Source organism: Elephas maximus, chromosome 19 (assembly GCF_024166365.1).
Source record: "Elephas maximus indicus isolate mEleMax1 chromosome 19, mEleMax1 primary haplotype, whole genome shotgun sequence".
Classification (NCBI taxonomy): domain Eukaryota; kingdom Metazoa; phylum Chordata; class Mammalia; order Proboscidea; family Elephantidae; genus Elephas; species Elephas maximus.
The window spans coordinates 24,545,202-24,562,910 of NC_064837.1; the positions used below are offsets into that span (position 1 = coordinate 24,545,202).

The 17,709-nt window shown below is 41.6% G+C and overlaps 2 protein-coding genes across 2 annotated transcripts in view; both read right to left on the minus strand.

The window, feature by feature from the left end:
• LOC126063114 (leucine-rich repeat-containing protein 37A2-like) overlaps nucleotides 1–17,709 on the minus strand; it is a 309,607-nt gene that overhangs the window by 223,682 nt on the left and 68,216 nt on the right. The gene's annotated exons all lie outside the window — the stretch shown is intronic.
• On the minus strand, nucleotides 995–13,377 carry LOC126062557 (leucine-rich repeat-containing protein 37A-like). The gene is made up of 6 exons (XM_049860235.1): nucleotides 12,073–13,377; nucleotides 11,598–11,702; nucleotides 3,734–3,783; nucleotides 2,049–2,103; nucleotides 1,825–1,967; nucleotides 995–1,173 (listed from the first exon to the last, which is right to left on the minus strand). Exons 1-6 carry the CDS (start codon nucleotides 13,375–13,377, stop codon nucleotides 1,074–1,076), a joined length of 1,758 nt encoding a protein of 585 aa, XP_049716192.1. The 3' UTR covers nucleotides 995–1,073.

The following is a 17,709-nucleotide window of genomic DNA, read 5'->3' on the forward strand; positions in this document are numbered from 1 at the left end:
TGTCAGCTCTAGGGGAATCCTTTCTTTCTGTTTCGGCTCTGGGGTAAGGTCGTTGTCGTCAACCATCCTGATTGAGGAGGTTCTCAGTGCAGGGGCTCCAGCTCCAAAGGATGCACTATGCTCCTGGTGCTTCTTTCTTGGTAGTATGAGGTTTCCCCATCTCTCTGCTTGCTTCTCTTTTACGCCTCAAACGAGATTGACTTAAGAAACAACCTAATCTTGTACATTGAGTCTTGCCTCATTAACAGTGGTTAAGTCTTTACATTGATAGGCATTACCTGTCACTATGTTCCGTTCCCTCTAATCCTGCCTCATGAACATCATAGAGATAGGATTTACAACATATAGGAAAATCACATCAGATGACAAAATGGTGAACAATCACATAAAACTGGGAATCATAGTCTAGCCAAGTTGACATACATTTTTGGCAGACACACAATTCAATCCATAACAACAAGGGTTGGGATGGTTTAAAAAGATATATATGAATTTTCCACCAGCTTGTAAGGGCAGATAATCCCCTACCAAAATACGACACACATTTTTGCATGAGTTTGAGGTCTTTGGAAAAAAGAAGGACTTGGCCGCACAGTGGAAATCCAAATATTCTAGCAACTTCAAAGAACCTATGAGAGGGTCCAGAAGGTGGTTGATCTCCTATGGACAGGAGCTCAAGTGTGTTGGTGAACTCAGGCTTGAATGAAGCACAGAGGAGAGAGAGCCAGAATAAATGGGTACTTGATTTAATAATCTATGCTTCTTGTGGCTGATATGTTCTCCATTTCCCTGGGATGGAGTATATTGGGGAAACAGGAGAGTGAAGCCCCTATTTGTCCTTCTGTGCCCACATGGCCTCTTATGGAATGGCCACCACGAGGGATTCTAGTTTCAGCCCTGCTTTTCTTGCCTATGGCCCTTGATCAACACCCTGTTGCTTTTATGTCAATATTTAGTATTTATATTTCAATTCCTTACCACATGGTTATAGAATTTATATATTTTAATACAAGAAATGCCAAGAAGCCAAGATCAGAAAACAAAATTTGCGGGAGCCTGAGGCAGGATGGGGTTCACACTGTGGTCTTGACTTCAAGCAGTTCGCTTTCCTCACCGGCCTCTGTAGTAGTCTCTGTAGGCTCAGCCTTCTCTGTTGTGACTTCTCTGGCCTCCCTGGGATAAGAAGAATAATGCCAATGGCTCTTATTCTTGAAAGGAGCAATTAAACTTTTCATTACCTCCTCATTTTATTATTTTTCTTTTAAAAAAATTTTTTATTGATTTTGTTGTTGAGAATATACACAGCAAAACATATACCAAATCAACATTTTCCACATGTACAATTCAGTGACATTGATTTCCTTCTTCGAGCTGTGCAACCATTCTTACCCTCCTTTCCTGAGTTGTTCATCTGCGTTTAACATAAACTCATTGCCCACCAAGCCTTAGGGGGCTGTTGCTGTTGTTGTCAGTTTGATCCCATACAGGTAGACATTAAAAGACCACAACGCTCAAGGAAGACATTCTTTACTAACCAGAGAACCCAGTGCCGTCGAGTCGATTCCGACTCATAGCGACCCTATAGGACAGAGTAGAACTGCCCCCATTAAGCTAAAGTACTGTTTGGTTTTAAGAAGGCTTTAAGTGATATATTTGGTTGAAGGTTTAAAGATTATCTCAGGGTAATAATTTTGGAGTTCATCTGTGGTCCATGACTTCAGAAAGTATGGAGTCCATGAGAATTTGAAATTCTGTTCTGCACTTCTGCCCTTTTGATATCTCCTCAGTTTACATAAAAAGTTTAAATTTTCCGCAATCATTTACCTGGCATCTTTGTTGAAAATCTCATCCTCATCAGAAGAATCCTTGTCATGTAGCTTCTGTGCCATGTTTCTCTTGTGGGTGGCATTGAGAGGCCTATACATATCCCTGAGCCAAAGTGGCTGCCTTCTCCAGAAAAAGCCCCCCTGGAAAAGAGAAAGGGAACTATTAACTCTGAATCGCTCCTGCTTTCTCCCACCACAGCACTGGATCTTCCCCAATTGTACCTGACTTTTACTTTCTGACGTGCATCTCCTTTGCAGCAGACTTCGGAGAAAGCCCCTTGGGGGAAACACACACGCAAGGCAATTAGTGATCTATGTCATTTTCCATGTCCCTCATAACACCTATCTCTTGTCTCCGCAGGACTCAAAGTTTACCTCCACCCATAAATCACAACTATCAAAAACACTACAGACTTGGGGTTTGAGAACAACTCCATGCATATTGGACTTCGAGGAGCTCTCCGTATCTGTCCACAGGGCCCCACGATGTCTCTGGGGAGACCTCTGTACATGGCTTGGTATGGAGGCGAGGCAGAATTTTCTGCTCCATTTACCTCCTTGGCCAAGTACCTTTGCGCAGTGAACCAACTGCACAACCATACTGAGCAGCCCTGTCCAGAAACATTTATATCAGTCCCCTTCAGATTTGGACTCGTGCTTCATTCTCTGGGGAGTGGGGGTAAGTGGAGGAGAAGGTGCTTCTATTCTTCTAGCTGCTTTATTCTGTAAGTCGAATCACACCAAATAAATGCCTGAGTCTAACTAGCCAGATTAGCTCACTGATTTTCATACTGTAGGTGGTCACTGATTAGTGAGTGCTAACTGTAGGTGGTCATTGATTATGAAGTCAAGTTAAAGGTCATGAATAGCATTAAGAATAATCTGAACAGAACAGAAAATATCAGAGTGCATAGTGGGCAATAAGTTTAATGAAAAAATGTTGCCATCAGGTCGACTCCAACTCGTGATGACCCCATGTGTGTCAGAGTAAAACTGTGCTCCACAGGGTTTTCACTGGCTGATTTTTTGGAAGTAGATAGCCAGGCCTTTTTCTGAGGCCTCCAGGTGGACTCAAACCTCCAACCTTTCAGGTAGGAACTGAGCGCGTTAACCCTATGCACCACCCAGGGCCCCCAAGTGTGCTTAGAAACTATTTCTGCCTCTATCAGCAGCCACGTCTATGAAGTTTGCATGGACTGAGTCAGGACTTAAAGTGTAGCTCACAGTCCAAGCACAATGTCATCAATGGGGAAGTACCCACATGGGAAGGAGTCATCCTCTTTCTGACACCCCCTAGTGGTGAGACCATGGAGCAAAATATTTTCCTTTCTCCCTCTCTGAGACAAGCTACTATCTGAAACTCTTCAGAGTTAAAATTCTGTGAAGTTTGGATAAGGGGAATCCAGAGCGGGGGCTTAACAACTGTCAGGATGAGAAGTGACGTTTTCCTGACACTTTAGAGGAAAAACACATATATTCTACCTTCCGTCAGCCTTGAATGAGGCCAGCCCTCTTACCCAAGACCATTTGGCCTTCCCTACCCTTTCCGTAGAGCCTCCAGGGAAGGCCTCTGGCCCAGCTTTATGCCCACCAACTGCAGGAAGAAACAGGTATAGCCTAGCTCTTCCCCTGAAAGGACTGGCAACAGCAGGTGCCTCTGTGCTAGTCCCATAAAGCTCAGCTTGGCCTGGGAGCTAATTTCGCTGGAGCCAAAGTATTAAGGTGAGTATATTTTTCCTGCCTTTGGTAGTTTCCTCACTGAACACTGAGGGGAGTGAAATAGAGGCCCTCTACGTTCTCTCCTAGTTCTAAAATTCTCTTTTAAAAATTGTCAGTCTATGAATGTTTTGTTATAGCTATTTGAACCACAATAAACACTGAAACAAAATTGCTGGGCTAATATTTACCGTGAGGATCCTTCTTTGTCTTCCTCTGATGTTGCTCGGTGAGCATAAATCTGTTTTGGAAGAAAGCATGATCGTGGTTATCCACCACAATGACCGGTATCTTCAAACCTTTATTCCTTCCTTTTATTTATTTTGACCCTCATCTCCACTGCTAGATGATGATCTTTTTGAGCACAAGGATTCTATCCTCATTCACCCCCTTTACTCTTCCACAGTACCTAGTTTAGGATCTTGCATATATTTTTCATGAATTTTATCGATGGTTTTAGGTAACACTCAACAAATAATTCCTAATAAAAACTTGTAAAAGTAGGAAAAGAAGGAAATATCTTTAATTTAATAAAAGTATGTACCATAAACTTAGACAAGAGCATTGCTTTAAAGTTAGGAATAAGGATGCCTGTTACCACTGCTGCTATTCAACATTGTTGAAGGTACTAATCAAGGCAATAAGAAAAATAAATGGCGTGTAAGTACTGGAAGATAGAAACAAAAATATCATTACTTGCATGTGAAATAATGGTGTCTTTATTTTATTTTTTTAGTTATCTAGTGCCACCGTAAGAGAAATACCACAAATGGATGGTTTTAACAAAGAGAATTTTATTATCTCACAGTCTAGGAGGATAGAAGTCCAAATTCAGGGTGCCACCTCCAGGGTAAGGCTCTCTTTCTCTGTCAGCTCTGAGGGAATGTCCTTGTCCTCAATCTTCCCCGGTCTAGGAGCTTCTCAGTGCAGAGACCCTGGGTCCAAAGGACGGGTTATTCTCGTGGCTCTTGTTCTTGGTGGTACGAGTTTCCCCTGTCTACCTCCTCACTTCTCTCTTTCATATCTCAAAAGAGATTGACTTAAAACACAATCTAATCTTGTAGATTTGAGTTCCCCTTCATTAACATAACGGCCTCTAATTCCACCTCATTAACATCATAGAGGTAGGTTTTACAACACATAGGAAAATCACATCAGGTGACAAAATGGTGGGCAATCACACAGTACTGGGAATCATGGCCTAGCCATATTGATACACATTTTGGGGGGACACAATTCAATCCATAACAGATGGGCAACCTAAAAAGCTCAAGAGATCAACTAAAAATTTTTGAAAGTAATATGAGAATTCAGAAAGAGCCCTGATGGTACAGTGCTTAAGCGCTCGGCTGCTAACTGAAAGGTCAGTGGTTCAAACCCACCAGCCACTCCGTGGGAGAAAGATGTGGCAGTAAACTTCTGCAAAGATTTACAGCCTTGGAAACCCTATGGAGCAGTCCTACTCTGTACTATAGGGTCACCATGAGTTGGAGTCGACTCGATAGCAATGCGTACAGGTAATATTAGAATTTAGTGAGGTAGCTAGATACAAAATCACACAAACCTCAACAGTTTTCCTATGTACCACCAATAACCAACTAGAAAATATAATGGAAGAAGAGTTTCATTCACAATAGGAATAAAAATGTATAAAGTACCTAGGAATAAACAAAAGATGTGAAAGGCCTCTGTGAAGAAAACACTAAAATTCTTCTGAAGGACATTGAGGAGAACTGATTATGTGGAATGAGATACCACGTTCTTAGAAAGGAAGTCTCAACGTTGTAGATGCCAGTTCTCCTCAAATTAATCTACAGATTCAATGCAATTCCATTCTAATGCCAACATAGCTTTTTTTTTTTTACAAATTGACCAGTTGACATTTGGTAGAGAAAATATTCAACAATAGCTTGAAAAGGATGAAAAAGAAGATCAGAGAGCAGGAGCTTGCCCTACCAAATATCAAATTATGTTGTACAGCAATTGGAATTAAGTAGGCGATACCGGTAGAGGAAAATAGAAGTGAATCAGTGGGACAGCACAGAGTCCAGACAAAGGCAGTATTTTCGATCAGCGTGGAAAGAAGGAACCAACCATTCAATAGGAGATTGTAAACAACTGGATATTCACATGGGGAGAAAAAAGATTCTCTACCTCAACCATACCAAAACAAAACAAAGAAAATAAATTCCACATGCACTAAAACATATAACATATTATCACAATCTTATAAAAGTAATAGAAGAAAATATAGGAGACTGTCTTTATACCATGAGGTGGCAAAGGCTTCCCTAACAAGACCCACACCCCATACGCCATGAGGACAGGGTGACAGATGTGATTCCAAGAGTGCAAACACCTCCTACTCATCATAGCCCTTGCCCCCTTTTCCACTGGATTCTTTGTCTTTTTGTTATTGATTTATAAAAGCTCCTCTTATATCCAACATATCAATCCTTTCAACTTTTTCCATTCTGTTGCGATGCTTCAGATACTTGGCACTTGTTTTTCTCTTTAAGGAGGCAAAACGGAACAGGCTTCGTAGTCAGGTGACTATCCGTTCTGCTTTTGGTTTTGCCCCTGGGGGCTTCATTTGATCTCCTTCATCTGTAAAAGAAGGATGATACTACCTTCCTCCAAGGGTTCTTGTGTCAGACAATATATGCTGTCCAATGCTTGGCATTTAAATCAATGCTGAATTTGCTATTTTGTTGTTGTTAGATGCCTTCGAGTTGATTCCCACTCATGACGACTCCATGTGTGCAGAACAGAACTGCTCCATAAGGTTTTCAAGGCTGTGATCTTTCAGAAGCAGATCACCAGGCCTTACTACCAAGGCATCCCTGGGTGGGTGTGACCTGCCAACCTTTCAGTTAATAGTCCAGCGCCACACAGGCACTCCCTAAATTTGCTAACGGTAGTCAAATCTATCAAAGTTTTTTGCCTGTGGTATCAGGCTTAGAATGCTCTTTCCCACCACAAGATAATAAAAATATGGCTTCTATTTCCTTCTAATACTTTTATGGTTTCTTTTTTTTAATTTACTGAAACATGTTTGTTTAAGGTGAGAAATATGGATCTGCCATTATCCCCCCTTCCCCCAATAGTTAGGCCACTGTTCTACTACCATGTATCCACTTCCCCCCACTGACTAGAACTTTAAAAGATGACATTTCAAGAGTGTTAATCATACATGCGTCTGTCTATTACTGGGCTCTGTCTGCTATTTCAAAATAAATATTATGTTGTATTATTTCTCATTGTGGAATTGCTGTAACACCTTATCTTTCTTCCCTAGAGTACCACTGTTGTTGTTGTTGTTAGGTGCCGTCGACTCAGTTCCAACTCATAGCGACCCTAAGCACAACAGAACAAAACACTGCCTGGTCCTGAGCCATCCTTACAATCCTTGTAATGCTTGAGCTCATTGTTGCAGCCACTGTGTCAATCCACCTTGTTGAGGGTCTTCCTCTTTTCCGCTGACCCTGTACTCTGCCAAGCATGATGTCCTTCTCCAGGGACTGATCCTTCCTGACAACATGTCCAAAGTATGTAAGAAGCAGTCTTGCCATTCTTGCTTCTAAGGAGCATTCTGGTTGTACTTCTTCTAAGACAGATTTCTTCCTTCTTTTCGCAGTCCATGATATATTCAATATTCTTCACCAATACCACAATTTCAAGGCGTCAATTCTTCTTCAGTTTTCCTTATTCGTTGTCCAGCTTTCATATGCATATAATGCGATTGAAAATACTATGGCTTGGGGCAGGCACACCTTAATCTTCAAGGTGACGTCTTTGCTCTTCAACACTTTAAAGAGGTCCTTTTTTTGCAGCAGATTTACCCAATGCAATGCGTCTTTTGATTTCTTGACTGCTGCTTCCATGGCTGTTGATTGTGGATCCAAGTAAAGTGAAATCCTTGACAACTTCAATCTTTTCTCCGTTTATCACGATGCTGCTCATTGGTCCAGTTGTGAGGATTTTCGTTTTCTTTATGTTGAGGTGCAATCCATACTGAAGGCTGTGGTCTTTGATCTTCATTAGTTAGTGCTTCAAGTCCTCTTCACTTTCAGCAAGCAAGGTTGTGTCATCTGCATAACACATGTTGTTAACGAGTCTTCCTCCAATCCTGATGCCCCGTTCTTCTTCATATAGTCCAGCTTCTCAGATTATTTGCTCAGCATACAGATTGAATAGGTATGGTGAAAGAACACAACCCTGACACACACTTTTCCTGACTTTAAACCAATCAGTATCCCCTTGTTCTTTCCGAACAACTGCCTCTTGATCTATGTACAGGTTCCTCACGAGCACAATTAAGTGTTCTGGAATTCCCATTATTTGCGATGTTATCCATAATTTGTTATGATACACACAGTCTAATGGTTTTACATAGTCAATAAAACACAGGTAAACATCCTTCTGGCATTCTCTGCTTTCACCCAGGATCCATCTGACATAAGCAATGATATCCCTGGTTCCAAGTCCTCTTCTGAAACCAGCCTGAATTTCTGACAGTTTCCTGTCTGTATACTGCTGCAGCCATTTTTGAATGATCTTCAGCAAAATTTTGCTTGCGTGTGATCTTAATGATATTGTTATATAATTTCCACATTTACTTGGATCACCTTTCTTGGGTCAGGCATAAATATGGATCTCTTCCAGGCAGTTAGCCAGGAAGCCGTATTCCACATTTATTGGCATAGACGAGTGAGCACCTCCGGCGCTGCATCTGTTTGTTGAAACATCTCAGTTGATACTCCATCAATTCCTGGAGCCTTGTTTTTCGCCAATGCCTTCAGAGCAGCTTGGACTTCTTCCTTCAGTATCATTGTTTCCTGATCATATGCCACCTCTTAAAATTCTTTTTGGTATAATGACTCTGTGTATTCCTTCCATCTTCTTTTGATATTTTTTATATTCTTTTAATATTTTCCCCAAAGAATCCTTTACTATTGCAACTCAAGGCTTGAATTTTTCTTCAGTTCTTTGAGCTTGAGAAACACTGAGTGCGTTCTTCCCTTCTGGTTTTCCATCTCCAGTTCTTTGCACATGTCATTATAATACTTTACTTTGCCTTCCCGAGATGCCCTTTGAGATCTTCCGTTCAGTTCTTTTACTTCATCTATTCTTCTTTTCGCTTTAGCTGCCGGACATTTGACAGCAAGTTTCAGAGTCTCCTCTGTCATCCTTCTTGGTGTTTTGTTTGTTTCCTGTATTTCAATGACCTCTTGCTTTCTTCATGTATGATGTCCTTCATATCATTCCACAACTCCTCAGGTCTTCAGTCACTAGTGCTCAACGTGTCATATCTATTCTTCAGATGGTCTCTGCAAACATCCATTAATAATCGGAACCTGGAATGTACAAAGTACGAATCTAGGAAAATTGGAAATCATCAAAAATGAAATGGAATGCATAAACATTGATATCCTAGGCATTAGTGAGCTGAGGTGCACTGGTATCGGCCATTTTGAATTGGACAATCATATAGTCTACTATGCTGGGAATGACAACTTGAAGAGGAATGGTGTTGTAGTCATCGTCAAAAAGAACGTTTCAAGATCTATCCTGAAGTACAATGCTGTCAGTGATAGGATAATATCCACATGCCTACAAGGAAGACCAGTAATATGACTATTATTCAAATTTACACACCAACTACTAGAGCCAAAGATGAAGAAATAGAAGATTTTTATCAGCTGCTACAGTCTGAAATTGATCAAACATGCAATCAAGATGCATTGATAATTACTGGCGATTGGAATGTGAAAGTTGGAAACAAAGACGAAGGATGAGTAGTTGGAAAATATGGCCTTAGTGATAGAAACAATGCCGGAGATCGAATGATAGAATTTTGCAAGACCAATGACTTCTTCATTGCAAATACCTCCTTTCACCAACATAAACGGCGACTATACAAATGGACCTCACCAGCTGGAACACACAAAAATCAAATTGACTACATCTGTGGAAAGAGACGATGGACAGGCTCGATATCATCAGTCAGAACAAGGCCAGGGGCCGACTGTGGAACAGACCATGAATTGCTCATATGCAAGTTCAAGCTGAAACTGAAGAAAATCACAGCAAGTCCACAAGAGCCAAAATATGGCCCTATATATAAAAAAAATTTTTTTTTTTTTATATGGAACACCATTATTGTCCACCTAAAACACTGCATGGTTTCAGTGCTCATAAATCTTATGATCTAAGTGGGGGAGAGGATATAAGGAGAACATATAAATGAATACAAATATAAGGCTAAACTGCACGTAGGAAGCAAAAGCAGCACAGGATTTATAGAAATGTCTAAAAAGGAAACAGCCATAGGCTGCTTATAGAAGCAGAGGGAACTGTCTGGGCAATGGCCAATCACTGTCTTCCCAGATGTCTTGGCAAACTGACCCCATGCTGGTCCTCAGCCTCCCAGGCTTAGAAATCAGACTGTGTCACCACCAAAAGAGAACCAGCTTCTTCCTTTTGGGGGCAGTCTCACCTTATCAATATTGCAGGACTGACCAAAAATCAGAATGCCAAATTATGACTTGGCAGTGAGAAAGACATCTGTTCCACAGACAGGACTTCTGTACCTACAGGATTAGGGATTTGTGTCTCTGAAGAGACAGGCCTGTGTGCGCAGTAAAGCACAATCAGAAGGCTACTTGGTGAGAACAGAATAGAACGTAAGAAATCAGCTGAATCCAGGGTTTCATGGAAAGATTTAGAGAGCCTCATCCATCCATCTCCCCCTCAGGCACAGCACTGCTGGTGGCTCTGACACTTCACATCTGCTGCCCTGGGCTCCATCCCTACTTTTGTGCAATGTTAGGATGGGCACTGCCCACGTTGACCTGTTCCTTGCCTTTTCTACAAGGAACTGACCAACCCTCCTGCTGATAGACCTGTTTTTCCTCAGATAGATCAGGAGGCCATCTGGTCTTTACATATCTCTGTTCTGCTCCATTATGTGTTGATCTTAAACTTTCCCTCCTGAGGGGCCATCTTTTTAAAAATTGTTTACCATAGTTTTAACTTCTCTGGAGAGGGCAAATGTCTCTCTTTGGCCCCCAAGGAATGGCAACACATCTCACAAATGAACCAGGGTCAGGGGGACTGAAGGGTTCAGGGAAGGCTTTTTGAACAAAGATGGACTTGTGTTGGCTTTCGACAGATTCATAGGACTTCAACAGGCAGAGTGTATTAAGGGAATTTTCGAGGGGTAAAGGCACAGACAAAGGTAGGAATGAGCACGGTGTGACTGGGGTAGGGTGAGGGGCTGGAACGTAAGGCTGCTCCAACGGTAGAAAAGGTGGATAGGGAAATTAGGGTGAATTGGCAGGGTACGGTTAAGTTGTCAGCTTGTTAAATATGCTAGCAGCTGTCTGTCAGGAAATTAATAAACCATTATATAACTGAACAAAAAGCAAGCAGAACCAAACTGCTTACTGCAATATTTTAACTGAGCCTGTTTAGACAATGCCTATATGGTCTCTATGATTTAGAATCTACTCAATGGGGAGGGTTTTTTTTTTTTTTTTTTTTAGTTTACTCACTGGAGAAAAAAGATGCTGAGTAAATCTAAGGACTCTACAAGGTCACAGTTTTATCCTTTTGTTGGTCCTTTCTCCCCAGGTTGATTGATCACTCCCTAAGAGTGGACATTTTCTCTCTCTTATCATTTCATCCAACAGGGAAAGAAATCAGGGATAGAATGAAAGTGACTGGTGTCTACATCAAATCACTGCCACAGTTTTGCGTTGAAGAAATTTTCCAATCATGTCAACACTGGCCTTCTTAAATTTAGTTTCTCAAAATAGTCTAATGGTTTGCTATCTTGGCTTCCACTGCACCAAGATCTCCTGAGAGTAGGGTTCCTTTCAAAATCCCTGGAACACACCCCAAGCACACCAAGCACACCCCAGTCCTAGTGACTGAAGAGGAATATCAAGTAGTAGCAGGTGGTAAAGTGGCTTTAATTTTCAGTTTGTGGCTTTCGAATCTATTATAAAGACAAAATATATTCTGGAAACTTGAATTAATTGTTGTCCTTACCTCAATGAGGCAGAAAATTATAATCAAAATCATCACTACCACAGTCACAGATATCGCCAAGATGAGTTTGTGGTTATATCCATATCCTGGAACTTCTTTTGTGAGCTAAAAAATAGGAAGAAACAAATTTTTTTTTTTTTTTTGTAGAACAAAGACATGAAAAGGATAAAAGCTAACCATTCAGTTTCAAAACCCAATTCTTCCAGGTGAATCTAGCTTATAGGTTCATAAAGAACATCACAAATCGAATAACCTTACTATTAGGCATTCTTCTTGTACAATTCGTGTGTTAAGTCTTCTCCTCTACATTAGGAATAGTGGTACCATTCTCTAAATGAACAAAGTGGGAGATGATTTTCTTGGTCCAAGTTCCTTGGCCAAGATGAGATACAGAGTAGGAGCTTTGGCACTCTAAAGGCATGCCCTGAACTCTGATGAAAAAGTCTGAGCCTCATGTTTCTGGAGTTGTCCTCACCTCACTTGACTCTTGCTCTTTTTGCTCACTGTGGACTTCGGTGCTCTCGTTGATGTAGTTCTCAGTTTTCCATTGGTCTGTATCCCAGTCTGCCTTGGACACCTTAACTTCTTGCTGCTCACTGAGAAGCTTCATTAGGAGGCCTGTTCTGGAGAGGAGCTTGGCACAGGCCAGCTGTACCTGGGGCTCTGAGCAGTCCAGTTTCAGTGTCCGCATAACATGAGCAATGAGCCTTCTCACATCCTTGTTGGGGATGAGGGACCGTAGCTGCTGGTTTAGCTGAGTTTCAAATTGATCACCCGGGGATGAGAGCAGTGGGAGAGAGGAGCCATGGGGCTTGGAGGGTAAGTCAGGGCCCATGTTCTGGTATTCCCATTGTGTTTCATTTGTTTGTTTAACAGGTGCCATGAAGTTGTCTGCAGTCACAGCAGAATCTGCAGTGGAAGGATCCTTATAGGCAGTGATTTCAGGGGTAGCCTCACCTAGCATAGTAGCATTGTGTACAGTAGTAGTTTTTGCAGACGGCTCTGGAAAAAGAAACAATTCTTGAAAAGGATTTTCTGGAGAACTCAGTTCTTGTGAAGATGAAAAAGACTCTCGAGGAGGGGAATTTATGAGGCTCCTCACTGCAGAGGAAGGAGGTCTATTTCTAAGCATCAGTCTACGGACCTTTCTGAACCTTCGACTTGTTTTGGCCTTTGGTCTTCTGTGAACCACTCGAGAGCGAGATTTATGGTAGATGTAATTTTTTCTGGAATGTGATACTGATATAGGAACCTCCATATTTTTAACTCTAGCATTTGCATCTTCTAAAACAAAAATGGTGTAGGACAAGTCTTTTGAAAGGATTCTAACTTCAGGTGGGCCTTTTGAAGGAGGAGAGGTAGAAGGCCTGCCCGTGGAGTATTGTTTCAGGGAAGAAGAGACTGCTGCCTTATGTTCCTTGCTGGAAGAAGGCTCTGTGTTGAAGGAGACTCCCCCTAACTTCCTTTGCCTCCGCACCTTGAGAAGTCCTTCCACCTTCTTTGAGAGTGGCCTTAGAAGCCTTCTTGTTTTGGGGGTGTTCTCCATAAATGGCTTGGCCCCTTGTTTCCTCTTGATGCTCAGATCTTCCATTTCTTTGAAGTGCCTTTTCTTTATGCCCCTTGGCCTCTTGAGGACTCTGTTTACCCTTCGCAGCCTTTTCCCGACACCTGTTCTCTGGATCTTTGCCAGGTGGTTTTCCTGGGGTTGAACAGTTTCTAACTTCTTTTGAAGGATTTGGCGTTTAAATTTGGCATGTAAAAAGTTGGGATGCATAAGCATGGCAGTTTTTTCTTTCTGTTTAACCTCATTAATTTTTTCTTGAATTTCTGCATCTAACAAATTCTCCAGAAAATAGAGCTTCCTCAATTTACTTCTGTAAGTTGCATTGTTGTTTTCAGGCTTAAGAGGGGGATTCCCTGTGTTGTTCTGCAAATCACTCAGGGCCTGTTCTCTATCTTGTACCTTGGAAAAAAGCAGTTTAATGAATGGTAATAATGTCATTTCTATGTGTTCTAGATTTCCCTCCGAGAAATAAGGCAATACGTAATTTAGTGCACTAATAACATCACTTTCATCATTAAAACCTAGAGGCTCATTCAGTACAGTTGACAAGTTGACACTACTTCTGTCTGAGGATGCAGCTTCTGGCTCAATAGTGAGCTCAGTGCTGGTGTTCTTCTTCCGGGCTTGTAATGCCTTCATAAATGTTCCTTCTGCAGCCCCCAGAGATGCTTCTTCACCTGCCAAAACAGAAAGACTGTGATTGATAATGAAGGACGGATGGGACAGCTTTTTGTCAATTCATAGCCATACACTCCAGTCAAACAAATGAGAAGTCAACAAAGATTTGAGCGCCGTTTAGAGAGGAGAAAAATAAACCCAAACTGAAGTTTATGACTAGTGACAACAATGTTCCACTATGAATATGTCCACTATGTCCACCCTCGTTCTCTTCAAAAATTGGCTACCTACTGAGAGCATTCCATAGTGTGAAACATAGTAACTATATTTAGATTATGGTGCTCTGGTAACACATTGGTTAAGCAGTTAGCTGCTGTCCAAAAGGTTGGCAGTTCAAACCTCCCAGCCTCTCCACGATAGAAAGATGTGGCAGTCTGCTTCTGTAAATATTTATAGCTTTGGAAACCCTGTGGGGCAGTTCTACTCTGTCCTATAGAGTCATTATGAGTTGGAATCGACTCGACAGCAATGGGTTATGAGACAGGGAAGAGACTGGGCTGGCTGAATTAAATGAGGGCTACATTCAAGGTCCTGTGCCCTTGGCCAGCTACAATTAAATAATCTCTGAATCTAAACCTAAGTGCAGACCACCATATAGCTTTTGCTGCTGGCACCTGCAAACTACATGTGATTAACAAACTAGGTGCTTAGACAAGATAAGGGGCTACATTTCAAGGCCCTGTGTGCTTGACCAGTTATAAATTAGGGATAATCCTTTTGAGTTGTTTTTCAAGGCCTCACCAGGTGCAGGGCATGTGCTGTAAAGATCGACGTGGCCTATGAATGACCTTCCACAGGAGACAAACATGAACAGGGACCACTTGTCAGGTCTGAAACCGTGATACAGAGGCGCCATGCATGCACAACATCCCAGAATAAGTCCTGTTCGACATCCGGCAGGCTTTGTGACACCCTCCATCTTGGTTCCAGCAACCTCTGCGAGGAAGTCCATCTTGATTGAATTCTCACTGTGCGTGCATTTGATTTTCATAATCCCTCCCCTTCTCCTAGAAATCTCCTCCCATCTAATGAATAAAGACAATGCGTTTTTCCCACCTAAAAACTTTTATACGACCTAAAAAATCTTTTGTTCAGTGAGAGACTGGAGGCTACCGTAGGTGGAAACCCCTCTCCCTGTCTTCCTCGTGAGCCTTTTACTTTCTCTCTGTCCCTGATAAATCTTTGTTTGAGTGGAACCTCTGAGCCGCTCCTGGTCATTCTTGGTCAGAAGAAGGAAGAACCTAGGCAGGGCTTAGTCCGAAGCTGGGAAGCCTTGCCCTGTAACAGAATTCGGTGACTGTGGCAGGAATGATTGTTTTCCTCAGACCTGGGTCTGGGTACAGATAAGGAGACCTACTAAACCCTGATGGACAGATAAGCACCTCCCAGGACACCATCTGTCCTGTGTCCCTCCCTCTGGTGAGTAGATTTCTGTGCCTGCTTCTCTCATCTGGGTTTCCAGAAGAACAAAGGATATTGTTGTCTGTCTTGACCTGACTGTTTGTTTTTCCTGAGCCTGAGAGTCCTGACCTGACGTTTATGGTGAGGGGCTTGGCCCAAAGATCTGGTAAACCTGATAAGTCAGGCATACTTAATAGATATTCTTTCCAGGTTGAGTTGAAAAGCTGCCTGCCTGGACCTGTGCAATCTGGGGAGTCTCATGAGTGGAGTGATTGATTACTTGGCATCTGCAGTGAGGGGGGGTCACCCCCAAGACCTGGTAGACCTGGTATTCCCCCTCGATTGAGACTTGGCATCAGTGGTGAGGAAGGCCAGCCCCAAAATCCAAGACCTGCTAATCAAGCCTGAGACCTGGTAATTCAGACCTGGTACTGTTTGTTTACGGTGAGGGGCTTGACTCCAAGATCCATGAAAACTGGTGTAGTCTGCAGACCTGGTAATTGGCTTTTTCTCTCTTCTCTCTCTTCTCCTCTAGCTTACTTTCCTCTCCATTTTATTTTCCTTTGATTAAGTGCCAGCTGGTGGGTGATAGCCCTGGCATTTTGCCCAGTTAGTGTATTTCTACCAGTTCAGTCCCATTATTACATTTGTGATCGCAAAGAGGGACTCTTGGTGACTCTAGATTTGGGGCAGACATATGAGTATGTGATGGCCATTATTTTTGTGTGTCTGGATGTTGTCTGTCTCTGGTTCGTGTACCCTGGTTCTGGGGAGTGGATGTAACACCCCCATCTGGTATTGGGGATAAGAGGTTTATGGAAGATTGAAGTGGAGATTTAGATAATGTGTTAAAAAAGATAATGTGTTAGACCTCACTAAAATCATCCTTGTCTCCCCCCTCCCTTTCTGGCTTGTCTGGTCCAAGCGCTCTGTTTGTCTGTTCATCTTATGTGTGAATTTTCTGTGTGACCAGGGCTGTCTGAGGTTGAGATTGCAAGATCATCTGCGTCGTCTCTGTGTCTTATGTGCCATTTATGTGTGATGCATAGAAATTAATTGGTGAAAGGAAATTTGGGTTAAATTAAAAAATACTTATGGAGATTCCTGAGAACGTATTGATTAGGCTAAAAAAAGAGATGCACGGGGAGAAGAGATTTTCAGTCTAGACTGGGATTTGAATCACAATACAGAGAACACTCCAGGCAGAGTGTTAAGATTAAAAAAACAAGATTCTCTCCCAGAGCTGAGAAAGCTTTTGGCTGCAGCATGAGAGACAAATAAATTCCTATGGACTGAAAGAAAAAGCTAGTGGTATCAACTATCCATAAAAATAAAAAGCTAGGCTCTTGGGAACACTTAATTGGACAGACTGAAAGACCAAGAGAACAAACCAGGAGATTCTCCCCTAGGGTGCATTCTCAAACACTGACAATTCTTTTCTTATAATCAATAAAAGAAAAAGAAAGCTGCAGAAAAAGAAGAAAGTATAGGGTTAAAAATCTCTCAGCTAATGATACTGGTCTGCTAAGTATACTCTAACTGAGATAAGGAAAAGATTTACGGACCAAATTGCCAGGCAGCCTTCTTAACTGCTGCTTTGCAGGCTAAAGACCACCCCTCAAAGAAACAAAGAAAAATAGGGAGACCAAGGCCATAGGAGCGGAGAAAGCCCTGCACCCCTTTAGAAAGAGACCAGTGCAGCTGGTGTAGAGAAAACAATAATAATACCAACAAACAAACAACAACAAAAAAAACCCACTGCTGTCGAGTTGATCCTGATGCATAGTGGCCCTATAGGACAGAGCAGAACTACACCATAGAGTTTCCAAGGAGCGTTTGGTGGATTCGAACTGCCGACCTCTTGGCTAACAGCTGTAACACTTAACCACTATGCCATCATGGTTTCCCAAATAACTTTGCCTTAAATTAAAGGTAGCAGTTCCAGGACTGTAAGAGGGAAAGAAATTAGTTATCATTTGCCTTTCAAAACTTTTATCGGTCTGACTAAAGTTTAATTTATGAGATTTTTAAGAGCTTTAATGTTAACTAACATATAAAACAAAGAATTAGGTTTCTCGCTGTAAAATAACAAAATTTTCTTTGATTACTGAATTAAGGAGTTAATCTCTTCTTTGTATAATTTTTTTCAAAGACAAAGGTTCAGTCTGTCACTAGAAAAAGATTCCTGAGTCAGAAACCAAGCCACGTGGCTTTAAGGAAAAAGCAAAAACAAAAACAAAAAAAACCCAAAACCACACACTACGGTTATTTATTTTAAGATCGCTGGTTAAATAACTAAAGTATTGTTTCTTGGTAACTTATGATAAACTTCTGGCAAGTCTGAAAGCCATGAAAATTTTTTTATAAAGAAAAAGTGCTATAAATGTTTATTTAACATGATATAAATTACATAGAACATGTTAAAATCAAGAGAAAAGTCTGATTCTCTATGGGTTAAAATTTATGTGT

Excerpts from the sequence above, each read along its gene's own strand:
- LOC126062557 (XM_049860235.1), bottom strand. The coding sequence starts at position 13,377 with ATGCTTATGCATCCCAACTTTTTACATGCCAAATTTAAACGCCAAATC. Across the intron at positions 2,104-3,733 it reads GACAAAGAAGGATCCTCACG|GGGCTTTCTCCGAAGTCTGC; the intron begins GTAAATATTAGC and ends GTTTCCCCCAAG. Across the intron at positions 1,174-1,824 it reads ATTTTCAACAAAGATGCCAG|GGAGGCCAGAGAAGTCACAA; the intron begins GTAAATGATTGC and ends TTCTTATCCCAG.